The sequence below is a fragment of the Poecilia reticulata genome, linkage group LG14 (assembly GCF_000633615.1).
Source record: "Poecilia reticulata strain Guanapo linkage group LG14, Guppy_female_1.0+MT, whole genome shotgun sequence".
Taxonomy (NCBI): Eukaryota; Metazoa; Chordata; class Actinopteri; order Cyprinodontiformes; family Poeciliidae; genus Poecilia; species Poecilia reticulata.
This window is the reverse complement of record NC_024344.1, coordinates 9,820,938-9,848,078: the sequence shown is the minus strand read 5'-3', so window position 1 is coordinate 9,848,078 and position 27,141 is coordinate 9,820,938. Positions and strand designations below refer to the sequence as shown.

Below are 27,141 nucleotides of genomic sequence, written 5' to 3'. Positions count from 1 at the left end.
AAACAATCTCAGCTAGTTCTAGTATTTAAAATTCATTGAAGTCGCCTGTTGTATAATCACTCCAGCCTGAACCAAACGGTGTGTGTACAAACTCATTTTACTGCACAGAATGTTACATTTATGATCCCCCTCTTCTGAGCAGAAAACTATGTTTTATGATGTTATTTCTTATTGTTACTGATGGAACAAAGGATGCTCAAGGAAGGAGTTAGGGTTATGAGGGGGATACATTCTCGCACTATAGCAGCTCATTAGTCAAATCAGCAGAGCGATGGTGTTTCACGCTGACACRCAGCAAACGTCTGTATCTCTGACAGTAAGTAAGTGCATAAACTGCCTCAAAACGAGCCAGTAAAGGATGACAACAGAAATATCTGCCTGCTTTAAGAAAACATTCTGCTCAGATTGATAACTTTATCTCATGGGAAATTTTTAACTGGAACCCAAAGCGGTTTCACATTTCCAACATTTTCGGACTTAAAGTGGAAATTTAGCTGCTTTGATTGGTAAGATCAAGTTCTTGATCTTATAAAGCTAGACCTGCGGCACTAGCTTTACCCTCAGTGCACAAATGGATACAARGAAGTGTACTTACTGGAGCTACATCCAGTAAATACAACAACCTCCACCTGAGCAATCCTGTAGGATACAAAAGTAAATTGAGCTAGCCCCTTTAAGAACATGGAGATAACAAAGTCAGACTGTAAAGGCCACACGTTTTGGACCAATGTGAAATAAGATGTAGCTTCTTCTCAGAAGGATTGTTGAACCAAAAGTAAAGCTTTCCCCTGTATTAGTCCTTTCAACTGATGCTGCCACCACCGTGTTTCAAGCCAGGGATGTTATGTTTAGGGGGGGGATATTCAGTGTTTTCCACCCAAGAAAGCATTTTGCAGGCAGGTCAAGAAGTTAATCTGATCTCACTTGACCAGAGCAGCTGCTTTCCCAAGTTTGCGGTGTCCTCTATACATAAATAGCTAACATAAATTAGGACATCTTGGATCGACAATGGCTTTTTATTGCGTCTGTTCCATAAAGGCCGGAGCGTGTGGAGTTCCCAGCGACTTTCATAAGAGTCACTGCACAATGTGGGAAAAGTTCAAAGCGTAGAAAAGCTTTTGCAGAGACACAATATTTTCTTACATTTCTGTTGATCTTACAACAAATAAGCTASTTTTCCTACTTTGTGATTCACAGAGACACACACTATTTGTCTGAAAGCTCAATCTGTGACTCAAAGGTAGCAGCAGTGAGTAGAGAGATGTAAGCAAAGCCTTGGACTCACCAGCGCACACAGTAAGTCCACAGCTTCCAGTATGAGCTCCTGGTGGCCGATCCTGGACACGCCCAGATCCTCCAGCTCCTGGTGGGTGATGCGCAGCAGCTGGTCTCCCCCAACTTTCTCCTTCTCAAAAGTCTTGATGTACTGCTGCAGGCAGTCGTCCAGGCCTGAGACGACACAACACAGTTGAGTCTGACTTTGTGAGTTCTTGCAAAATCTGCTTTTGCTTTCTACATGCTAAGTGGGCTCRACGTTGCCTTCCATACYGGAATATGTGCTGTAAATTCGTGTGATCACAGGTCGCGTTCTGCCGCATTCAAGCATGATAACAGTCTGTGTGACACAAGAAATGTGACACATTCCCCCCCTCCACAACATCATTCCAGCTACATTTTCAGCGCCGAGCCTGAAAAGAAGCGTTTAATTTAACAGGGTTATGAGTCTGCGCGCGACTTGTTTTACATGTTTTAGCACCGCAGCAGGTGTGAAATCCTTGTGGAAGAAATACTTGGTGAAAGGCAGCAAAYTAAAACAAACCGAACACTCGTTTGTGCCGAYGGCTTGTGCTTTACATCTGAAATCACAAACAACTCTTGCTTCTATGTCGTTCACGCAATAAACAGGTTCATGAGGAGCTCAATCTATTRCTATTGCATCACAGAAACCTTCAGAATCGTTTCTCAGGYAGGATTAAGAATCTCTCTGGCRCAGAAGTCAACACAATTGCATTCTGATGGGACACTGATAGAGCGCTTATAGGCATAGACTGCAGWTTTATGACTCACGCTGCTATAAAAATACAAAATCTAAAGCAACCAAATTCACCGGACTTTCTTGAAAAGAATCAAAGGCACTTGTCATTGGTCCTATAAATGATTTTGATTTTGACTATATGCCCTCTTTTCCCTATGAATTGGATTTTYGACTGAGGCAGCTTTTTTTATTTTAAGCAGAGCAGATCAAGACACTTTTATATTTAGTTTATACCTTATATAAAGCATAACGTCATAACCTCCATTTCTATGTAGGTATTTGGATGCATAACTGTTTATAGAGCTCACAAAATAAATTACATTTTGAAATAGATGTTTTTCTTCCTTAGTTACTTTTCTGAGAAGCTGAGTCAATTTCTTCATCATAATAAGAGATTTTTATTTATTTGTAGGACAGTTAATCTGATTCTTATTTTTATGATCCCTACTTCTTTATATTTATAATAAGGATAGTAGTACGGTAGTAGATTAATAAAGAGTTCCACATGTTTCTTTTCAGCGATACTTTTTAGTTTAAAATGTAGCTAAATTTCTGCAGATCAAATAATGCAAATAAATAAAGTTTAATATAATGATAAATAACGATCCAAGCATTTTAAGACCTTGTGTTTTATCCTGGCTGTATATTGTGTGTGTTTTTTTTAACAAATTAGCTTATAGGGAGCATAAAAACCTCAGCTTACTAGGATACATGTTTTATTTTTCAAASTGCCACTCACAATATGGTGGCATGCTAACGTCTCATTTCTACTCTGCAATGGAGCCAATGCAGTGTCTCTTGTTCTATATCTATGGATCATATTGTCTGGGCATATCTAGCGACTCATGACTTCCTGTTTCCTGTGGCTATAACCATAACGTGGTAGAGGAGTCACTCTTCAAAATGGGAGAGACAGGAGAACATGAACATTCAAGTAAGGACGATGTTGATCATATGTCTGGCTTGAAGTCAATTTCCCCCATCTACAATCAGATTAACACTAAAACTGTCTAAAAAGTCCAAATTGGATTCATTGTTAGGTTGTTCTACGGAAATGAAATGTTACTTTATTTTACTGCATTTCACTTTAATGCTTTTCACACAACCTTTACTAACACTGTGACTAGAAAGTGTCCGCTTTCTACCTCATCGGCTTTCCTTTTTAGCAGTCCAGACAGGGAAGTCAGCTTTTGTACAGCTTATGTAGCGACTTTCTCTTCTTTTTCCTCCCCCATTCACATGCAACTCCCCCCTCATCTCGTCTCTCTGCTGTGGTGGACGAACTATACACATGGGACTTGGAGCACAGACTTGATCAAGCGTTCAAGATGGGTTCAGCTAGCAGCTAATTGTGTGTGTGTGTGTGTGTGCGTGTGCGTGTGTGTGTGTGTGTGTGTGTTCGTGCGTGCGTGCGTGCGTGCGTGTGCGTGGGTGTGTGAGGGGAAGGCCATAGAGAGCTCAACACTTTAAGGCTTTACTAATCAATCTCTATAACTGATGGTGAAATATGCAACCAATCTCTCTGTATTCTCCTATTAAATAAATTACACTAAATATTTGATAGCTTTGCGTAGAACCGTGTTGGTGTGTGTAGGAGGCTAATGAAAATCAAATGTAGCACGAACCAACCTTTGAACTTTGACTTTTGGCTTTCCTGCCCACTTCCAATCACCTGCTAGATTTTTGTGTGTGGGCATCTATGTCAGCCAAACAAATCGTCTGTCTAGATGTTAASCYAATCTCTCAAAAATAATGAAGTCTTCTGGCCGTTTTAAACTGTTCTCGTATTGCTTTGTTAATACGCTGAGCTCCTGCATGCGTCGAGATAAAACAATAAATTATGAAGGGTAACAATTTTATGCTGTTTTCGTTTTAATAATTTCTYTTCATTCTTTCATATGAGGGTCACAGTGAGGATCTGATGATTGAAATTTGTTTTGTTCATTATGATCCCAGATTAAGAGAGTAGTTGGTTTTGGAATAGATCAGGTTTGTGGATCCATTTGTAGCCCCTGGTTTAGTTTTGTGTGGCCCTCCATTGCAGTTCAAGAATRATGCTTTCCCCTCCCTAGTAGATGGAAACTTTTTAATTATTACAAACAAATTTAATTCTCCTTACAATGGAAAATATTGGGTACAACACAAATTGTTTGTCCTTAGATAGCGCTGTTTTTGGTTTCTCTTGCAAGGACCCGGTGACCTTTACTCAAAAGCAGTCTGCTTTTTATGAACTCATTAAACATGGTCGAACACAGCGACTGTTTTCATTCACCTTAAAAATTGGAAAAGTGGACRTTTCTTTTTCTTTTTTTTAAATAAACTGTAAACCCTTTTTAAGTTTGGAATAATTTAAACTTTTTATTTTTGAACATACAAATAAAAACAAATAAAATGTATTTTTTGACCTGCAAATCCTTTTGACTTGACAATTTTGGCCCACATGAAAAATAGTTTGAAAAACACTGAAATATAGATAAGTTTTTTTTCCACTTCCTGCATTCATTTTAAAAGGAATCTCTAAAAAATGAAGCAATCTCTTCTTCTTCCTTTGAAGTTTTATTTAAACTCTCTGAAAAGGTCGTCTTCAGCTGAAAGTGATGTAACTGATTTGATTTTTAGATTTAATTAGTCACAGACACTGAAATCCTGATTAGTCGCTACATATTAAACACAGATATTTTTTCTGTTCTGTTTGGCATTTAGCCCACATTTAAATAGGACACCATTCATTGAGTGAACATGATAGTTTCCGCCACATCGGTTTTCCTAGCCATTACATGTATGGGTCASATTATTAAGCACCTAGAGGAGAAATTAAAAGCACAGTGCCGACATGCGCTGATCTCCATTATGGATAATCCACTTTTAATGTCCGGGGGAAAGAGCAATTTGAAACACATATACGACAGTTTGAGTGGCTGAGTCAGAYAATTTGGGTGAGGGGGAACACAAGAGGAGAAAAATCAAAAGTGGTTCCCTTTGTAAATATGGAAGGTTTGATAATGTTCAGACTGTGAGCTTGAATTTGGTCTGCAGCATAAAAACAACACTCTGCAGAAGATGCTGCTCATGTTGAGAACAGACTTGGAGGATAAGGTGTGTGTCGTTTCTCTCTAAAGTTGAGTGCTTAAACAGCTCCATCGCAGCTGGGAACAAAGCGCCTCGCTCAAACAAAGCTGACGAGAGACGGGAATAGGGCTGTGGGAAGGTCACGGGGGTCCTCCCTTCTCTGGCCTCCTGCGACATCACGGGGCACGAAGAAATAAAGGAACCTGGGAATCCTGAAAACAAAACAGTGCCAGTCGCCAGGCAGGCTCGGAGATGGTTATTTAACAGGACTCCCCACCCCCTGCAGCCGTTTCTTCTTCCTCAGTGTCTCTCAAAGTCACTTTTGTCCCTCACTTCACATTACCACTACGGAGCGCCGGCCACAGAAATGCTCTTTGCTCCACTTGTCAGATGTGGGACACAGAGGAGTCCAATACAATCGTTCTTCCTACTTTTCTCATTTGTTCTTTGACTTAAAGCTTCGCTGAGCAGCTAGCATCGCCGCCTTTCTGCTTGATTCTGCATCTCTCTTTTTTTTTGCTTACATTTAAAGCTCCTATTTCTCCAATGTGATTCTTTAAACACATATTCAACAGACTCAAGTGCAGCTAGCTATACCACTCGCACTAGAAGCGATCTGATGATTTATTTATTTGTTTTTTTCAAGGATAACCCACTGAGATGTTTCATCTCATTTTCAAGGGGGTCCTTGTCGTCACCGCAAGCTGCTGACCGATACCAAGGCAACCCGAGGCTTTAAAATGTTTCCAGTTTGCCATCATGAAGTTCATTTGCTTTAAACTCATTTTAATGAGACGCCAGCAAAAGAACAATGAAGTAACGGCGCAGTCCCCCTCCCCCGCAGGTTGCTGCGAGCTGCCAGTCACCTTGCATAAAAACGCCAGCATCCGATAACAAAGAAAGCGACGAACTGAACAGAGATTCGTCCAGCTGTATGGACATTACAATAAGCCCAGAACTCCCCCCTTCTCCACCTGTTGCTGGCTGGGTAAAACGCCGAGCTACTTCACCAAGTGCCACAAGTTGAATGAAGGACGGCTAACACACAATACCAAAGGAGGAGCTGAAGTTTTTTACGATCATGTCAATCATAAATTAAAACAACGCGCCCTGTCCTTCATATGCTCCACACTGCCAGTCAGCTGGCTGAAGGATAGCTAACCTCCTACATTTTATTTGCTTACACAGCAGTAGATAAAATGTTTACTTCAATATATTATTTACCGGGTGATTTTTATTCCACATTTTTGTGTATCAAATGTTTGATACACAAAAAGTATCAGACAAAAAGATAACTTAAATGGTGGTAATAAACAACCCCCTCTTGGGGATTTATTTTTTATTTTTTGTTCACTTAGATCCATTAACATCAGATGAAGAGCCATGTGCAACCGAAAGCCGATGTTTGACCTCAAACAGGCCGTTCACGTCCCAAACCCTAAAAATGTGACAGAATTAAAACACTTCTACAACAAGAAGGGAACAAAATTCCTCCATGGGGATTTAACAGACCAATTGCCAGTTATCACTAAACCCTGACGTCCGTCTCTGCTGCCAAGGCTGGCACAAGCAATTATGAGGTTTAGGGGGTACTTACTTTTTACACATGGTGCCAGTTGGCTTGGATAGGTTTTTAGATTTTCCCTGAATGAGAAATATTTTTTAAAACTGCTTTTTGTATTTACATTTGTCTGGTGTTAATATTTGATGATGTGAAACATTCCAATGTGACACAAAGCCCAAAACAGAATGCATCTCTGAGGGGGCAAATACCTCAACTGTGATAATTAAAACATAGTTTTTTTGAATTCCAAATTTCAACATAATCGTATAATGTTTCACTATTTTGGTTTTAGTTTTTAATAGACATTGAACAGTAATGTTTATAATACGATGAGCATCTCACGCAGCTCCATGTAGCAGCAGCAGCAGCAGCGACCAACAGGCTGCGAATTACGATGCTATATTTACAGGCGTATGTGTGCTGAAGCGGTACAGATGTATGGATGTGGATGTGAAGGCCCCTGGTCTGACACGTGAGCACAAAGCAACACATTACCGAGACAATTACTATTTAAAGAACTGGAAAAAAAAAAAGACAAATCTGAACAGGCAGAGAATTCCCTCCAACTGGAACGAACATTTCCACTTACATTCCTATCACATTTGAATTCTGGAATATCTTTGTAATGCAAACAGACAAAAACAAGCATAGCTTATGAGGAATCTGTGAAGAGAGTGGGAGTGGGCTGAGGATGTAAAAAAAAAAAAAAAAAAAAAAAAAAAACCCCAACAGCTGTTTGGGGACATTTACAGATCTCTAGATCAAAGCAAACGCTAATCTGACACAGCTACCAAAGCTGGTAGAGGGAGACAAATTGATCACAACAACTTCAACATTTCTGAATTTCCAGGCTTTTAGTAATGGCACGTCAGATTAGTTTAAGCACAAACATTTCTTAGATGAAAAATGGCCTCAGGAGGGCTCTACTGCTCGTCTGAAAAGGATCTCTCTCTATGTGCGTTAGCTTCTGCTAGGCGGAGGATTCCCCCGTCATGATAACAAAAGCTTTAGGAATAAACATTGGAACCACACATAAGCTCTGTCTGTCGTGTAATAGTTTTAAAAATATTATCCACTGGTGTATTTTTCCACTAACAAATGCTAGTGAAACACTAACAGTAAAAACACAGCAGGGTAAAGAAGAAGAAAAAGAAGAAGACACTAACAATTTTGCTGCACGTGGATTTCTGTTAACACGACAAGAGGAAGTAATGGAACAATTTTTTTTTTGTTTTGTTTTGGTGGATGTCACAGGTGATGAAGGACATTAACACAGAGACTAGACCAGTTTTTTATAACTCAGTTTGACTCATCTGCTCATCTTCACAAACCTCTTCTTTGTTTCTCGCGTCCAAATTTTCCTGAACTCTTTGCTGTGTGCTCACAGAATCCAAGTCAATTTATTTGAAGGCAAGTAAAACGTGTGAATAAAAAGGGTAATAGGCGAGGACGTTGCAAGAGTGCTGATCAGCTGCACCTTTTGTGATGTCACCAGGAAGTATGAGCATCTTTTAAGCTCGTTATTGTTTTTTTTTGTTTTTGCTTTCACCATAGCAAAAAAAATACCAAAACAAATAGAAAAACTGACCGAAATATGTTGTCATATATATTACAAACTATAACTGAAGTACGCTGATTTTTACTGAAAAGTAATGAGGAATAGCTTTGAGCTTTAACTCCAGTCAGCCTTGGTGTCCCTCTCTGTCAGCTCACCTGGAGAGTCCTTCCAAACATCTGTGGATGAACATTTAGCAGGCGATGCTGCAATGATTGCTATGCACACACACTTCCCAGATAACTTTACCCCGTTTTCATCTGAACCCGTGTCATCTGGGTACAATTACTACATCTCTGCTGTTTCCCCAGCCTCCCCGAGGAGGAAGCTCTGATTTAACAATGGACACAATGGGTTTCAAAGCGCTTGGAGATGTTTGGATGCGCTCTCTTCTGGAGAACATCCACATTCACGTCGCTATTGTTCCCAAAAGGAAATAATAATCCATGATAACAAATCGGGTTCGCATAAACCCAAACGACGACGTTTAAAGGCGAGGTTCAGCAGGTGTTTTGCTTTCTTTCCGACATCTCGGATCGGTTTGTGTCGGAATGTGTTGAATCGCTGCGCAACACTTGATTCACTTGGAACAGTTTTGTGGAAAAAATTTTGCATTTATACAGGCAATAAAACCCACCTTTCATCCAGTCTACCACTTGACTTGGGCTCCACTTGCTCACGGGCTCCATAATCAGTGCCATGGTAGAAGTTTGTGTTCAAGCTTCACAAAAGAAAAAACACACCCAACTCAACCAACTCCCTTCTCAAAATTAGGGGGGGGGGAAAAATAAATAAACAAGCACAAAAAATGTACTCAAAATTCCTCTTCCAAAAGAAAAAAAAGACGCACACTAGTTTTAACTGCCTTTAAACATCAATGGAGGTAGACATTGGTCCAAGATGTCTAAAAAAAAAAAAAATGTTGTCGTGGAGCGGAGACTGAGTAAAGCCCGGCAGGCTTCCTGCAGATTCCAGCGCTGCTCAGTCCTTTGAATGAGGTCTTTCAATTATCATTCATGTCAGGCTCAGCGGCGGTGATGCTGCTGGGTCTCTGCTGCCCGGCTCTTCTGCCTAAATACATCCTAGTGCCGTCCAGAGCAGCGAACAACACGCAGACTGTTCACTTCATCCTGCCGTCTGGAGAGGTAGCATTCGCTCTAAGCATCCTCCCTCCCCTTCCCCAGACATGGAGTCACAGCCCTCGCTGCCTTCAGCAGGCGAGGTCTTTCTGTATGACGGGTGATTAATGCCACAGGAGCGACAACCGCGAAGACTCAGCATGTAGTATTGTTTATGTTTGTTGGTCATTTGTCTGTGAACAGGCTTTTTTTTTTCCCCATGAAGGAATCTAAGACAGTACTTTCAAGCTTAATATTTCTTGAGAAATTATTTTTTTTTAGAGTTTGGTTCGGGATATTTGACGTGGAATTCAATTAAACTTTATACGGCATTAATATCTTTAGCTGGAGCTCTTAGCATGTTCCTTTTGTTAATCTGTGGGCTTTATTTCAAGCCATCTTTAATGGTGATAAATTGAAATAGAGGCTAGTCTAGCCACTGCCAAGTCAACTAGATTAAAATCTACAAATTTGAGAGACGCCTACTTTGTTACTTCATTATGAAAAACAACCACGTTGAACAAAAGTATAATCCAAGACTGGATTATACAGTTGGCAAAACTCTGCCAACTCTGTAACCTAACTACAAATTACATATGTGTTTAGTGACTGAAAAAACATGATCATTATTTGCATTAAAACAAACTTATTCATTGCCAGCGGGGAAAAAAAACAACAAAAGTGAGAAGGAGACAATGCAATCATGAATGAGTGTTTGTTTATCTTCCTGTTTCATCACCTCAGGGCCTTTTGTGTCCAGGTCAACTTGGTTCATAGGCACGGACTGCACAAATGATGACATACATGCTGCTAAAACAAAGATCGCTGACATTTAATGGTCAAAAGAAACAATATAAAATTAGACTTTGATCGCATGTCTCCAATAAATAGAAACAGTGTGGTGTATTCTGATGCCAATTCCTTTACATCTTCTCCAAGCCTGGGGGGCACTGATCGCCCTCCATACAAGCCACTGTTTTCTCCTGCTGTCTTTGTCGCTGCTCGCCTCCATCACACAAAGCGCACTGTAGTGGAACAGTGGTCACCAAGGGAAAGAGGATCCTGACATGCCGTGATCTTTATATATACCACTAAACAGCTTCAGGGTTTAAACCTTTCCTTACTCATGCATTGCTCAGTATTAAGCCTTGTGTACAGTACACTGTAATTAAGTAAATAAATACTACATTTGAGGGGTTTTAAATGACCTTATAATTAAATTTGAATTTATTTTATTTTTAAGTTGTAGTGAAGATGCCTCTTCTAAAAAGAGTTTCAAAAAGATTATGATTTTACAAATCATGATGAGTTGGGCTTTAATTGCAAACATTCAGCTCTGTCTTAAGGAACTTTACATCCAAAATTGTCAAAAGAGTACTGAAATCAGGATTATATTATTTACAAACCATTTTTCAAGAGATGGAATTGAGTATTAACTTAAAAGCTGCTTTGTGGCCAGGTGAAGGAGGCTGCGTTCCTGTTTTGCTCGTTAATCAAGCAGGAAAYTGGTCTGTTTTTGATTTCATGTGATGAGTTTGCATTTAGAAACAGTCAGATAATAAATGTATTCTTAATGCAGATTATAAAGGCTATGAGTTGCAAGAACAGAGTACATCAATGTGAAACTGAGCTTTAAAAAAAATTCTAAAATCCATGGTTTGACATATGATAATTTAAAGAAGTTAATGGTGAGCTTATATGTAGAGGGAGGAAGATAATGTAACATGCATGAATCAAACAGAAACAGAGCTGAAATGGTCAGAAACATGTCTAGAAAACCTATAGCATCTAGTAACAAAGGCTCAATAATACTGGGTTTACTATTAATAAGAAATAAGACTATAATACATTTTTATCATCCTTTTTTTTCACCGTAACATAATGTACTTTTTCAGCCAAGTTCCCCAGTATGCTAGAACAAAAGTTAAAATGAAATAATGGGAAAAAGAGGGATGGAGTTTTACACACTCAAAGGTCTTTAAATGTTTAYGCACAATCATCTACATAAAAGCCAGTGCAGCAGATTGAAACCCAACTCTGTTACCTTCAAAAAGATCAATAATCATAGATGCAAAGAGAGGAACAGTGGGAAATGTGAGAATGTGACTTGATACAGCATCTATAAATCATGATTCTTTTTTTATCTCTGTGAATCATACTTTCAGTCCAAGGAAAACTCTGATGCAGGGGATTGACATTCAGTCCCAGCCTTACATAACAGCAGCATCATGATATAGACTGAAACTGAATGATTTATCTTTTCATAGGGAAACTCCAAATGTGCTGTGAATTAAGTCTTATTAAACCATTAAAACTGTGTGTTAGCCACGAAAGCCTTTCTACACAACTGTGGAGTAAAATATGTTGAAACAACTTATTACCTTTATGCATACAGACAAAAATAATACCTTATATGCAATTGGCAACATCTATAATCTAACATTAACATTATCAATGCATTTTAATTGACAAGAATAGCTTTTTATCAGAAAGCATTTTGAAAACATGTGCCTGAATTAATTTATTATTTAAAACATGTTCTTTTTTTCAAGTCCTAACTGTTTTTAACAAGAAACGAATATTAAGATTTGTTAGCTGTTCTTCCAAAGACTGAGAAATAAGCAGGTTTGAGATTAAATTTCCTAACAACCATGTAATATGTAATTTTTAGCTAATGGGAGTGTGCATTTAATGGCTTCATCCTCTAGGGGGCAGTCGAGTTCATCAAGCCTCCATTACAGTTTGACAGCGAACAAGAAAAGAAACTTCCTTGTAGCAAAGACTTCCAGAGGTAAGGTAACTATTCGGTCAAAAGATCGGTAATTATTTCTTAACAATAATATTTTATATCCTAGCCAACTCCTTTACATGGTTACATAGTTTATGAACGTATTAGTGAACGTTTTGACTACACTAGCTTTCTTAAAGTCGTCTTTGGGACACCGGGAAAGTTAGCTAAATGCTCACACCTAATTTGGCTTCAGTGAAAGGAGAACACGTTCTTTATCTCTGGTATGTAGAATAGTGAAGTCAAGCTTCAAACATATGCCTTTCAATTGTAGATCACATAAGCGATATAATATGATAAGCCATGAATTTGCTCTAGATAGACAGAAGCTCTCAATTTATGAAAAAAAAGCGTTTTTCTTTTTTTTTAAACTAGTGTTTTACAACTTGCCGCTGTGTCCACATTTAGAATTAAGTATCCTAAACATATAAACCTCTCAGATAATTTAAATAAGTTAGATTCATGACGTGGCGTGTGAATTTACACCTTATGTGTTGTTGTGTCCCACCGCTGACAGTCTGGAAAAGTTTAAAATCGCATAATTATAATTATTTATTTATGCCCTTTGCATTTAAGGTATTTTCTACAATTGTTTCGCCTTTTTAACTAAATTCACTTTATCTCTAACTACTAGGTTTTTTTTAAAGAAAGCAACACGAGATATGCCCTTGAGCAGAATGGTTCTGAAAAAACCTGAATGTCTGGTCCTCACAACTCTTTCTATTTTTTTTTCTTGCTGCTGTACAGGTTCAGGCAGGTTAGTCTGTGTTCACACTGGGACAAAAAAAAAACGTTCACTGGTAGTTCCTGCCGAGTCGGTCGCTGAGTATACTTCTGCATGATATGATGGCTGAATCGATGTTGTCAGACAACTCTTCCATTGGGGATGCAGCGTCTGGTAGAGAAGATGTTGAATCCATTGAGGATGATGATCTTTACTACATTCCTGAGAGGAGACCATCTCTGGACCTTGGACCGTCTCCTATGGACACCAGTCAATGGTACGTTGAGATCTATGACTTTTTAGCCTTTCCAAACGAGCTAAAGATTCATACAATGCAGTCACTTTAAATACTACAGAGACGGAAAGAATGTGTGCCGCTGGTGGAGAAGGGCAAAGGTCATCACTGTGCATTCTAAGGTTCCTCTTCACCAAAATAAGTCTAACTTAAAATGTAATGAAAGCAGACTTTACTTGTGGACAAAATAAAGCACAAGAGGTTTTAGGATCACTGTTATCTGCTTTTAAAAGTTTCGTAGCCTTATAACTTATAACTTACACTTGAATGCAATTTAATTACAAAAGCACTGTGCATAACTTTAGCAGAATGCATAAAAGAAATCTGTAAGAAAAAGGGAATTATTAGGCTATATACATGCAATTACAAATGTTCAATTGTAACAAAAATACGCCTCCTGGAGGAAAGTGGAGTTAGTGCAAGTTGCCCTCAAAAAGAAAAATCTTCACATGGAGCTCAAACTTGTATTCGTCTGTCAACTTTAAGGCATTTCAGTTAAAATGCCTGACTTGATGCTGCTTGTAGGAGTTCATTGAGGTCAGAGTGGACTGCTGCTCCTGTGCGTGTATTGCTCTGTGAAAACCAAGAAACTAACTCGAGACGCACAGATGAGCTTTTACTGATAAACACAGATTTCTAGTTTTCTCTGACCTACTAATTTTATTTCTTGGGAATAAAAACAAATGTATTTTCTAATCTCTGCTTTTTATGAAGGATCATTCCATTGATTCCGGTTTGAAAATGTATATTCCTGCTGCAGGAATATACATTTAAATCAAGTCGGAACATAGAATTCTGACTCTTGGGTCATCTACCCACATCTCCCAGCTGACTGGTCAATGCTCTGGGCAGCTGAAGTTGGAAACTGCTTGATTTCTGGCTCCAGATATCTATTCTACTTTTACCATTGTGATCACATACCAATGGCTAACCAATGACCAGTTGTCTTTTTTTCAACTATTGGATGACTGATTTGTGTATCACTTCATCTAAAAAACTTTAACTCTGCTCGCTACAGGCATTTTGTGGATCAGGCCTTGGCTCCGGCTCAGAGCTATGAAAATTTGACTAGTGAAGATGAAGGCGTGGCAGACCAGGAGGAGGGGCCCTCTACAAGGTAGAAGCAGCTTTAAAGACTCACAGAAAGCTTAAGCATGATGATCAGAGAGCTACGTTGATCTTCATTACCTCACTGTAATGTAAAAGCGTCATTGTCTTCCTGGTTTTAGCGTCCGGCTGGAAAGAACAGATTCATTTTCCAGCTGCTACTCCGTTGACAGCAACGACTGTGAAAAGATCATTCCTAAGTAAGAAATGTGACCGCAGTGTTAGATTTTAACGCATGCAGCTGTTTGATACGTGGCCCTAAGATGTAATGAAACCTGTGTTTCACCAGGGAAAAAAGCAAAGAGGAAGTCAAAGAGCCCTCGAACCAGCTCGAATTAATCCAAGAGCCAGAGGAAATCAAGCATCCATCTTTGACCCTACAATTCACTTTTAAGGTGTCTTTATGTGGCATTCACCTCCACCAGGCCTTCAAAACCCAAGCTCAAGCTGGAAGTGATTCATTTATTTGCTCCATTTCCTCCTAGGCTTTGTGTGAGACCCTGAAGAAGCTGCCTGATGATGATTTCAGGATGTTCAAGTGGAAGCTGTGGACTCATTACCCGCAGAAATTCAGCGCCTCTCAAAGCATGGACATCGTGGACCTCGTGGACCGACTGCTGGAGAGCTTCACCTGCGAAATGTCTGTGCAGATCACCAGAACCATTCTCGTCAGCATCAGTAAAAAAAATGTTGCTGAACATCTGCGGAAGTTGTACATCAAAAGTGAGAGCATTCACCATGTTCATTTCCAGTAACACGAATGATTCATCGCTGTGAAAAAGTATTTGATGCCTTCCAGATTTCTTCTCTTCTTAGATGAAACAAATGTTAACATCAGAAAACCTGAACAAACGCAAAGGACAGTTTTCAAATGATCACCACATTTTTTTGGTTCAGTTTTGTTAGTCATAAACAGGTTTGTTGAATAATTTCAACAGAACGAATCTGACAGCATGAAATGCGCTAAAATATCTCAAAAAGCAACGCATCTAAAGAAATCCAAGAACAGATGGGAAACAAAGTTGTTTAAACAAAAATGACGTATTTCTGTATTAAGATATTCCTCTATTAACAATAGACAAGAAATCTTGAAGGATGCAAATAATTTTTTTGCAGCTCTACAGAACATGTTTTGATCTTAACCTGATTTTTTTTTTTTCTTCCAGATCAAATACGTCATGAATTGTGTGAATTGATGATACAGAAGTATAGCGAAGTGTCGATCACCGAAGGACAAACGATGCCACTGGATGACATCTACGTAGACGTCAATACTTTCTCACGTTCTGACAATGGCCCGAATATTGAACACGAGGTCTTGCAAATAACCAAGGCGTACACCAAGAAGAAGCCAGGCGAGCCGCTTCCGTTAGCAGAAACTCTCTCTCAGGAGTGGATAACCAAGACTTTTGCAAGGCAGGTGTATCTCTATGGACTGGCCGGATCGGGGAAGTCCATGTTTGTCAAAAAGCTTGCCCTTGACTGGGCTCGGGGGCTATCACACCAGCATTTCTCCTTTGTCTATGTCATAACAATCAGAGAGATGATGAACGAGTATTTAGATTTAGGAACCAAGACCTCTCTGATGGATATAGTGAACAAACTGTACCCGATGGCAAAGAGGATAAAATCAGAGGGCTTGAGGTATGAAGATTATGAAGCCTTATTCATCTTTGACGGTCTAGACGAGTACCCTGATGAGCTTAACTTTATGCGAACAGAGATTCACTCCGACGCCAGTTCTCCCATAACCTTGAGGATCCTCCTGGTCAACCTCCTCAGAGGCCGGTTTCTCAGCCGCTGCCGATTCGTGATAACGTCCCGGTATCATGCTGATCGCTGCGCCCCGTGGGATGGGCATTACGACGAGATCGAAATGGGTAGTTTCTCCGACGAAAACAAAGACGAGTATTTCAGGAAGAGGTTCAAGGACCCAAATCAGGCAGCCAAAGTCATCGAGCACGTCAAGTCACTGAAAACTCTCCATATCATGTGCTACCTGCCCTTGTTCTGCATGTTGTTGGCAGATGAGTACCAGCGGGTCTTCAGAGAGTCACCAGAAGAAAAACTCCCCACGAACATTACGTACATGTACACGAAGCTCCTGCTGAAGCTTGTTCACATTCGTAGAACAAGAAAGCCAGATTTCAGTCCAGTGGAAGAGCAGAAGTTGCTCATGGATCTTGGGAAATTTGCCTTTACCTTGCTGGAAAATGGTCAGTTTCATTTGAAAAGGTCGAAATGTCCTGACTTCTCTCACATAGAGGCAGTGAACAGAAGTGGCATTTGCATGCAGTACATGACGAATCCATTAGTCCTGTGCCACGAGGACGTGGTGTGTTTTCTCCACCCCACCATGCAGGAGTACATGGCTGCTCTCTATGCATATCTCTCCTTTAGGAACCAGGACAAGAACATTTTTGATCAATCGGTGAAAAGCAAATTAAGATTGAGCCACAAGGGGCACAGAATAATGGAGCTGTACAAGGCAGCAGTGGAAAAAAGCCTGCAATGCCCAGATGGCAAACTGGACTTGTTCTTGCGTTTCCTCTTTGGGATGGGATGCAAAACCAACCAAGAACTTCTCCTGCCGTTTCACAAGCCCGCTGCGAAGGTCCTAGACTTGGCTAAAGATTGTGCCGCTCTCATCAAAAAGAACCAAGGATCTCAGCATCCAGATCGGAGTAAGAACTTGAAGTGTTGCCAGGAGGAGTTGGAGATGTGAGCTTTTGACTTGGCTCCCAAGTCAGAATGAATAAAATGGCCGATCACTACGCAAGAAAGCAAAGTAGTGCACTTTAGTATCAGAGAAAAGTTGCATGCATGGGTAAGGCACACTTAGACTAACAATTTATGTTTGAGTGTTACGCCTATTCATTTAGTTTGGGAGCATATGAGGAAAAGCTGCTAATTTATGTGAGACACTATCAGTGATCAGATGTGATCAGATCTTCATGTTTTCTCCCATCTTCAGTGGTTTCAGAAGCTTCATGATCTTTCCAACATGTTAACCTGTTGCAACCCCAAACCCCAGGGCTTTTTATTTGGATTTTGTGTTACACAACAACAAAACAGAAGTAACTGTGAGAGGAAATTGATTAATCATTGTTGACCTTTTTTTTTTTTTTTTTTGGAAATTATTTAAAACTCCCAGTTTCATCTTGGGCTTTGAGCCTTTACCATTCGTTAATATGATTTAAACCAGGGAATTTCTTAAGGTGGGCTGAATGCAAATACACTTTCCATATTTTTATTTTAAAAATAATACTTTAGCTTCACAGTTATGTTGTGCTCAGTGTTTATCACACAAAATCCCAATAAAAATGCATCCAGGTTTCAGGTTGTAATGTGATCAAGTTGAAGGTGAAATGACAGTTTTTGCAAGGTGCTATATTTGATTAATCTGCAGAAACTCCCAGTATTAATGAGCAGAAATTTCCAGTCCAAGTTAAAAGTCTGGAGAAGGCAGCCCTGTGAGTTTTCTCATCTAAAGGCTGAGTTGTGCATCCAATCTCTCTTGCTGCCATTTGTAGGTTTTCAGATGCATTAGTGTTTTGGTAGCTCTGCAAGATCACATAGGGAGTAATTATAAAAATGGTAAACAACTTGAGTCACACAGGGATGGATTTTGGACACGAGTCTTGGCATACTTCTAAAAGCATGCTGTTAAATTAAAGATCAGAATATGTAAGAGTTTAGTCCTTCAGGCAAAAAAAGCATTTACATTTTCAGAAACCTTGATCTGGACAGTTTCCAAGTTTTGATTCATTATCATTGTTTTTGTAATAACCTGTTAGATTAAAGATTGACCTTGAAGGAGGAGTTTATGATGGATGTAATTATTTGAAAAAGTTTTGAAGACTAAAATGGAATCTGGTGTTTTAGGGTAATTTTTTTTCTGTTTGCATTAAGAAATGAAATGCTTCATTAGGAAACTGATTCAACACTCATTATTACATGCATGTACACATACAGTCTTACATTGTATGTTCCTTTGCTGTCTGAAAGGTTTGTTTTTTTTATGTATATTTTCTATATTTGTGTTTGTATGAAAACAATGATGCTGAGAAGAAATTTTATCTCAAATCTTTCTTTGTCTCGTGTATTTGATAAAAGATTGTAAAACTTTCTATTTTAAGTTTATGAGAAATATCTAGATTTCCTGTAATCCTGTAATATCTAGATTGTAACTAATCACAGTTACAGTTATGTAGTTATGAAATAGGACAAATAATCAGTAGAATCAGTATTTATTGGTCAAGATTGTGTGCACAAAGAATTTGACTTTCGTTTAAAGTACTCACAGCATACAAACAAAAAAGTATAAATATATACACTTTAGAAGAAATAAAATGAAGAGTAAACACATGTATTTACAGCCATTTCTTGCTCTTTTTGGTACATGTAGAAATAAACCAGGCTTGTTGTGACAGTGCAAATTTGGTCCTTTTGTTTCCCAGAGTGCCTGACTACGCTGGCCTAATTATGCACAAGCATTGCAAAAATGTCAGCTGAAATGCAATAAAGAAATAACTTGTTGGAGGCAAAAGCATGTTTTTGTCTCCACCCAAGTCTCCACCTCACACATTTATTTAAGCTTTTAATTCAAAAGAGCATATCAGCTAACAAAACAGAAGAGCGAAAAGCTTAGTAATTTATTTTTGTAATATTTTGCTTTTACACAGAAGTCGATGTAAAGTGCCTCAGTGCTGCATTTAGATGGGCGCTTGTTTCCCTTTCAAAGTACTCTAGATATTTCTCTTAGCTTCCAGCCAGTGTTTTGCTTTGTGCCTTTGTTTTCTTCTTCTCCACACTAATTCTGTAGCTAAAGAGACTCTTCTACCATGAATTGTACATGAAAGGTACAATTCATGTTAAATGTGCATATTGCAAGACGAACATTGTTCAGCAGGTGCCCTGAGTGCCTCTATTGTTTACCACTACAATCAGTGTCTGCTAACTTTATAAACTTCTGTGCCATTCCAACTGCATTTGTTACAACACAGCTAAAGTTGGAACTAAAGTCCTCCAATGCGACGTTTTTCAAGAGCAAAATCTTCTGCAGGATCAATCCCTCCATCAAAGATGATCTAAAACAAGATTCGTCGTTGCAATCAGAACCAAGTTGAAAGCAAAGATGCAAATGATTTAGATGTTGTGGCGTAACTTCTATTAAAGTGTTGAAGTGATCCTTACTCGTTTGATTCGATTATTCTGTCATGGCTGGGTGATTCTTCGGGGAAAGTGCCGTTGACGAGCCAGTAGATGAGAGCCTCATCCTCGTCGCAGTTCGGTAATGCCTCACAGTGGAGAATCAGATCCTCGCCTGGAAGGAAAGATCCGCAATCCAGGGTTGAAATATTGCTTTCAGTAGACGTTACTTGAACGCAGCGTAAGAAACAACAGATACTATTAGAAATGAATGTTAGGATGCAAATAAAAGGATRACRTGAGTTACCTGGATCCGCCCTTACTTGGCTGTGTAGAGGCCCGATAATCTTTGGAGAGTCATACTCTGAAACTGAACAGCTGAAATGAGCCAATATAATAACATAAAAACATAAACCTGTCATGTTKAATTGCTCCTTACCTGGAAATCCATGAGCAAACAGCAGGCACAGACATCCAAAAGCTGTTGCACAGACCACAAAATGATCACAAAAATGCAACAAAAAAAAAATCAATGTATTTTCATCAATATGCACAATTACCTTTGATAGTAGATTGCAGCTTCATATTGATCTGTCCAGTTAACATCTATTGTCTACAGTATCTGCAAATAGGGATCCCGTTATATAGCTGTACACACTTCCCCTCCACCCACTCTGGGGATTTCCTCACAGTTTGGTGCATTTGTATTGCTTWAGGTCAACTATTGTGAGACTTACGGTTGACTCCAACTCGTTACGCACAGTGTGTCAGTGGAAATCCTGCAAACGTGTGGTTTATACACTAAACACAATCACACAATCATTGTCATGTGACAATTATTAAAGGGTACTGATTGATTTGATGTTTGAGATGTGCTATACAGACCTGATCATTTTTATATGAAGAGTTTAGCTCTAAAACAACCTCTTTAGAGCTTTGACTTTTTGAAAATGACAGCCAAAAATAAAAATATTTTATTTGTGGCCCGCCAGTGCATTATAAGCCTGGTGGGCCACCAGGCTTTACTTGTGCCCCACCAGGGGTGTGCAGCCTTTACAAACAAAAGAGCTGGGTTTTTTTTTCCTTCACTGCAACCAGAACYAAGCTGAAAGCAAATGCAAATTATTTTGACATTGTGGTGCAACTTTTACTAAAATGTCACTCCACAACTTTTAACAGTTGTGGAACTTCAAAACATGAGAGCTGCAAATTTTACATGACTTTTTGAATAAAAACAACTTAGAATCTCTTGGTTAATATCTACTATAGAAYATGTTTCATTTTTAAAGAAAAGTTKKTTTTTTTACATAAAATACAGAAAACTTTTGCAAAAAGAGGATGGATCAATTTTCTCTGAGATGTACAGGGCTTCCCCCAGTGCATTCTAAGCCTGGCGGGCCACCACGCTTTACTTGTGCCCCACCAGGCTAAATATTGCTCATGTATTTAAGTCTTTTTAAAATGTTGGCTTTTTTTTTTTTTAAAGATTTTATATTTGGTTTTCAGGTATTAATCTTCCAATAACACATAATTATCAAGTGATATTTTCAAATTTTCAGTCAAYTTTAAACATTTTTTAACTCAAAAATACGGCGGGCCGCTGGATGAATGACTGCCTTCACACTCAACCACCGGGCTTAGCAAGTTTTCTGGGGGAAACCTTGGATGCAATTTGTGGGAAATTAGGAAAACAAAAAAAAAACACCACTTCCAACCTAATAAGGAAAACAGATGTTAAAAAAATAACACTCTTAGTTTCATTCTGTTGTGGTACTTCAAAACAATCCATGAAAAAACTGCTAAAGTCTGCATTTGCTTTTTTATACATATTTAATATTGTACATTAAAAGAGGAGACCCTGATCGGGCCAGTTTGACCAAGATCATTATGTTTCGTTTCTTAATTGATGCCTTTGAGTACCATAGCTTTGGAAAAAAAGTTTCCCTTGGTCTTATAATGATGAGACCAACTAAATAACCTCTATTGCTCCAGAGCTACAAAATGTTAAAATAAGGATATTGCTAAAAATACCCTGAAAGTAACCTTTATGTCATGATAATCAGAAAGTTTCATAAAATTCTAGGTTTTGTATGATTAAAAGGTTTTCCCCATTGACTGGATGCTTCCAGTCAGAAGACGTATGACATCAGCTTTAAGAAACCTACGCAACTTGGTGCTAAAAATACGTCGACAAATGTGAAGCAGCGAGATGAGTGATTACACTGAAAGAAGAAAATGTGTCAATTTGAGGAAGTAACGAATTGACGTTTTCTGCAGCAAAAAAAAAAAAAAGTCTGACTCACAACTTTCAGACATAAACATGGTTCGAGCACGATACCTTCAAATATTTAAGACGAATCAGTAAAAAAGCACCTTTTTCAAACCAATTTACTAGTTCAACCAAATAACAAATCACATGGGTGTGAAACAAATCCCAGGAAATTAACAAGACCTCCGGAGAGAGAACACTAATAAAATTCAAATAAACCGTAAATACAGATATGCGCCTAGAAATATTTACAAAAAGTAGAGACACTTTTGTTGGTGTTTTAGTTTAATGTTAGGCCCACAGTCTTTTTGGAGCCAGTGCATATCTTCTCAGTCCATTGAGGTCTTTAGTCCGGGATCACTCCAGACCCAGGACGTAGTTGATACCTTGGACAAACCCGATGATGACGGGTTGCCAGGCTACCAGGTATCGAAGCCAGTCTAAAAGTTGTCCATACATGACATGTGGCCTCTCCCAGCTGAACAAARCAGTGAAGGAAAACAACTCAAARTAATCAGAAAAGATACAACAGAGAATYAGGAACTCAATTWGAAYATCATTGAAACTCAACCTAATGCAAGACGTTAAGCTAATAAAAAATAGACATAAATTGATACATTTCAAGTTTATTTTTTTGTTAATTTTGATAATTATGGCTTCTAGCAAATGAAAACCAAGCTAAATTCAGAGAACTACACAATAACACAAAGTTAATAAAAACCTACTCTTTAAACAGCGTACTGAAAACATATATGCATGTTCAGTGCAGTATATGCACTGAATATTTGGGTTAGGCCTCCTTTAACACGACTTACTGCATCAATGCAGCATGACATGGATCAGCCTCTGATTCTGCAAAAAACATGTCACTAAAGACCTGCAGGTTCACAGTATTGATGCACAAACCACACCTAGTGAACATTTATGCATATGCCTGCTTCATGTACAACTCCCCCTTCCAAACCATTTCTTCCTTCCACTTAACTTTCAACTGATATCCTTGGAACGGCAGTCTGTGCTTCTTTAGAAATACCAGACTGGATGGGCCACAATACTGTTATGTTAAAAATATTTCTGCTTGGCCTTATGCAAAATATAACATTTTATTAGAATTCTGTTATCTGTCACTCACAATCCTCTAATTTAAAATAAACACTTAATATACATAACTGAATATATCTTTCMCTGATCGTAAATGCTAAAGGTAAACTTTTTAATGACCTTCTAATTTAGAAGAATCCCATTTCAGTTTTGGGAAACTGCTGTCACGCGCCTCTAACGTGCCTTTAACTGATCCATGAAAAGGAACAAGAACTTGATATGCAAGCTGGAAATTTCTAGTACATTAATTAGCATCTAGTCACTTTTTTACACTCRATTTAAACTTCCAACAAGTTTATTATTTAGYTCRACTTCTTATAATACTTAACAGCAGGATTCAACATTGAGCTCAAAAAGTAGTTGTCTCTGGTRGGAACAATAGGAAGGATACGGATTGCTGAACATCCTCTTCAGATCCACCTTCTCTTTGCAGTACGGACACATCTGCTTCTTCCCCACGATGCACCAGCCTCTTATGCAGAACTCATGGAAGCTGGACGTGGAGTTAAGGCTTCATGCGTCACCAGCTTGAACATGGGGAAGTGTTGATATGAACGTTTMCACAGCATCAACAACAGAAACGTGGCAGTGAAAACGCTGACTGCAACCGCAGGTGATTCATATCCCACCAGATTGGATAATTCCAGGAGTTCATGGGAAGAAAATGGACATGAAAACATGAACATATTTGGAGGCTGACGGGTCAAAGGAACAAACATACCACTAGGTGGCAGTGATGGGGGATGTTCTCACAATTCAAGCGAGTTATATTTCTGCTAAAATCCCTTCAAAACATTACATTTTAAACATCAAATGTAACAGACAACGGAATATGATTTGTATACCGTTTCTTTCACTCATGGGAGGAGTTTGGTTGACAGTTTGGTTTTGGAATAGTATAAAAATGCTATTTCTATCTAAAACACCAATGCCATGTTTGGAATGGATTGCAGCAAAACATTAAGGATTTGTAATGGATATTCTATGTGCAAAATATTTTACTCAGAGATGTAAATTCTTTAAATTACATCCCATTACATTAATGTTCAATATGTAAATTATTTTCTCTTGATTATTCACAAACTTTTTTTTGGTCTTGAACATCCAATAATCTCTGTTGTTTTTCTAATCATAATCTAACTGCAATAATAATTTAGTAAGCTGGTTTATGGCTTGAATCATTTTCACTGCTGTTGTGCATTTCTGCTCATAATATCACGTAGCTACAAATCGAGTTTGYTTATAAATCCCCGTTCTCCTCTGATACTCCTACATAACGTACGGTGACGGCAGCATCATGCTGTGGGAGTTGCTTTTCTTCAGTAGGGACAGGGATTCTGCTTAGAGTTGACGGGAAAATAAATGGAGCAAAATAMAGCGAAATTCTTCTTTAGACAGGACAATGGCCCTGAAAATTCAGCCACAATAATGGCTCAGTCAAAGTCAACAATATGCAGCTTAAAATCTGAGTTTTGATARGGTTTGTTTGCAGAATTTGCAAACAATGGGCAAGAATTTCTCTCGGTGGAAAACTTGTACAGACAGTGCYGCTGTAATTTGAATAAGATAAATTAGTATTAGATTATGAAAAACATATATCTTATGAGACCCTACTTTGTGTTGCTCTAACTTAAAAAAAGGAATAGGAAATATTTTTAAAATAAGGACATAAATGAAGGTTTTAGAGTACTGTCAATTTTTTCATGAAATAATTACATTGAATTTACACAATAATGTGTCTCTTAAGATAACAACAATGTTTTTAGATCCATTTGTCGTGTCATTTTGTTGGAAACAATATGCTTTTTTAATAAACATTTTTACACAAATCCCATATAAAAAATTGCATCCGTCCTCTTTTACCTCTSCATCCTCTGTACTAAAACCTAAAAACAGAAATAAAATGGCAGTTATTTAAAAACATCAGATTTCCTCAGTAGACAAGTAGATAAGTTGTGTTTAAGAGCCCATGTAACATTTGCAAACCTAAATTAAATTTTAGCTGGAAAAATKACTCTTTAGATGTTAAGGTTGCAGACCACTGCTGTGGACACTAACATGGAAAAAAAACATGTTAGTGCCAGGTTTTAAAACCGTAACGCAGAGTTTGAAAAAGGCCTAGACAGGAAAACGTGCGGTTTATAACGTTCAGCAAATTCCAATCAGCACTGAGGAAGTACATGGGGTAATTTAAACCAACAGACAAAACATTCTGGGATAAAGATCAAGCTACTTCCTCTTTACATTGTGAGAGACTGCATGTCGCGGTATCTAAAACAAATCTGGAAAACAACCCATGATGCACCAAAACTTCTCTTTTCACTAATAAGACCAGACCAAAAAGCACGTCTGTATGAGTGACAGGTAGGATACACGTGATTGCAGGATAATCTGTAGGTGTTCTCGATTATTCCTTCCTCACTGACGTCTACGAGAATGGGCTGACCGCACACGGCGCAGATGTTGTCCGAGAGGTGCTTGGTCGGCATCCCCGATGCACTGTAATACTGAAATGAAAAGCACAAATGGTTCAAGTAACATTTAGAGTCAGTCGCTACCTCTAAAATATGCAAGGTAGCTACTTACGCCAACAGTTGAAGCCATGAAGTCTGCACACATCTCGGCAAAGTCTCTACCAAGGACCCCGTAGTACAGCCCATAGAACAGCAGCGAAACGCCAAAGTCCATAGCATCCTCTGGTTTTATCCTACAGGGATAATCAGAGAGATAAGCAAGAGCTGCAAAAGAYCAATAAAGAAAAGTGAACTAATAAAAAGGCTGAACACTGCACCTAAATGATCCATTTTTCATTATTTTGCAAACTTTGCTTTAAATTATTTAGAACTTCCTAATCATTTCAAATAGAAAACCTTGATCTCAAGACTTATTTTAAAATCAATAAACCTTAAAATAGCTGTAACCATGTTTTAAATATAGCTAAACAAAACAATCTTATAAACAATGAAACTGAAAACAATAGCAGTCCCTTGGCGACCACCTCTATGGGGGGAAAAAAAAAAGAAGAGAAAGGCAGACATTTTTTTACGTGTAGATCATATGTGTCACTTGTCATGAAAGCTTAAGCTCTTTACATAATGTTTACATTAACCTTTGCAATTTTAGAAACAGACTGACTCTTATAGGCTACATTTTTCTGGACTGAGGTCGTTTCACTCTTTATCCAAGCAGAGCTAGTAAAARTGAWTTCCAGTCGGCTTGGTGGTTCATTTCAATTCAGTTTACGTATGTAACGATGACGGGGCATTTTCCAAGACAGAAATCTAATTTGAGAACAGAAATTAAAAATTGATTCAAATTCAGATACATACAGCGCATCTGGAAAGTCTTCACGGTGCTTCACTTTTCCCATATTTTCTACAGCCTTATCCATAATTGTTTTAAAATGTATATTTTTCCTCAAAATTCTTCTTCATACCCAATCATGACAATGTGAATTTTTTTTTTTAGTTCAGCTAAGAAATGTAGAAAAAACAWCAATGGACTAGATGCACAGTTTACTCCAATTCAATCCTAGTTCTAAAGTAATCCAGCCAAGTTCAATTAAAATCCACATAAGTAAAAAGATATAAATACTTGGGAAATTACAAAACCAGATGAATTAGCAAATGGAACAATAATTACATAAACAGGATTATTAGCCTTTGCCCTTTAATGTGTTCTGACACATAAGTCGGTTTAACCGCAACAATGAGGAAATGAAATAGTCCTGTGTCAGAGAGCCTGTTCRCAAGAAAAGAAGCTGCAGATATATTCAGGATTTGCTAAAGAAATCCCTGCAAGTGAGAGGGTTAGCTACAACGGCGTCCATTTATAATCTCATGCCACCACTAAACCTCAACCACAGAGACTTTTTGGTTGCTATGTGTACAGCTAACTCAAATAAAGTGACTCAGAAAATTGGAATATTRCATATGACCAATAAAGAAACTGAATATTAATACCCGACACCAGCGTCAAGTACTCGTACCCAATACTCCAAACCGATTCCACAGTTCTGCTGGATTTTCCTCCTGCGCTGTGCAGCTGTGCAACTCAAAGACTAAACTAAATAAATTTATTTTCAGAAGTTATTGTGTGGTATCAGTACTTAGTATCAGCGAGTACCTAMACTGAAGCATTTGTACTCAGTCTAGAACARAAACATATCGGAGACCTCTACAGATATTATATTAACGCTTTCTTYGGTAAAACTGTTGAATAAGAAATGATAGCAAAGGTGAACGAGCAGATGGCAGGAAGGTTCACTGTGTCATATCAAGTTCACTTTTGGAGCCATGTACCACTTCATGGTTCCCTCTGCACTTGGAACTTGCTCATAGTGACTGTGCTTGATTGGCAAAGGAA

General features: G+C 38.5%; 3 protein-coding genes across 3 annotated transcripts in view; 1 reads left to right on the top strand and 2 right to left on the bottom strand.

The window, feature by feature from the left end:
• The window catches only part of LOC103475861 (connector enhancer of kinase suppressor of ras 2-like), a 38,157-nt gene extending 29,233 nt beyond the window's left edge, over positions 1-8,924 (bottom strand). The window contains exons 1-2 of the mRNA XM_008427787.2: positions 8,861-8,924; positions 1,286-1,449 (exon numbers count right to left, since the gene is read on the bottom strand). Of these exons, the coding sequence (XP_008426009.1) occupies positions 1,286-1,449; positions 8,861-8,924 (228 nt within the window). The remainder of the gene's footprint in view (positions 1-1,285; positions 1,450-8,860) is intronic.
• A 3,163-nt stretch (positions 8,925-12,087) lies between these two features.
• nlrc3l1 (NLR family, CARD domain containing 3-like 1) lies at positions 12,088-19,444 on the top strand. Its single transcript, XM_008427628.2, has 7 exons — positions 12,088-12,132; positions 12,877-13,130; positions 14,167-14,265; positions 14,378-14,455; positions 14,545-14,650; positions 14,741-14,978; positions 15,422-19,444. The coding sequence occupies exons 2-7, from the start codon at positions 12,973-12,975 to the stop codon at positions 16,978-16,980; spliced, it is 2,238 nt and encodes a 745-aa protein (XP_008425850.1). The 5' UTR covers positions 12,088-12,132; positions 12,877-12,972; the 3' UTR covers positions 16,981-19,444.
• Positions 19,445-21,217: 1,773 nt separating this feature from the next.
• The window catches only part of rnf121 (ring finger protein 121), a 10,892-nt gene continuing 4,968 nt past the window's right edge, over positions 21,218-27,141 (bottom strand). The window contains exons 6-9 of the mRNA XM_008427624.2: positions 25,363-25,483; positions 25,150-25,283; positions 23,168-23,269; positions 21,218-22,153 (exon numbers count right to left, since the gene is read on the bottom strand). Of these exons, the coding sequence (XP_008425846.1) occupies positions 22,033-22,153; positions 23,168-23,269; positions 25,150-25,283; positions 25,363-25,483 (478 nt within the window). The 3' untranslated portion in view covers positions 21,218-22,032. The remainder of the gene's footprint in view (positions 22,154-23,167; positions 23,270-25,149; positions 25,284-25,362; positions 25,484-27,141) is intronic.

Excerpts from the sequence above, each read along its gene's own strand:
- nlrc3l1 (XM_008427628.2), top strand. The coding sequence starts at position 12,973 with ATGATGGCTGAATCGATGTTGTCAGACAACTCTTCCATTGGGGATGCA. Across the intron at positions 13,131-14,166 it reads CCTATGGACACCAGTCAATG|GCATTTTGTGGATCAGGCCT; the intron begins GTACGTTGAGAT and ends TGCTCGCTACAG. Across the intron at positions 14,266-14,377 it reads GAGGAGGGGCCCTCTACAAG|CGTCCGGCTGGAAAGAACAG; the intron begins GTAGAAGCAGCT and ends TCCTGGTTTTAG.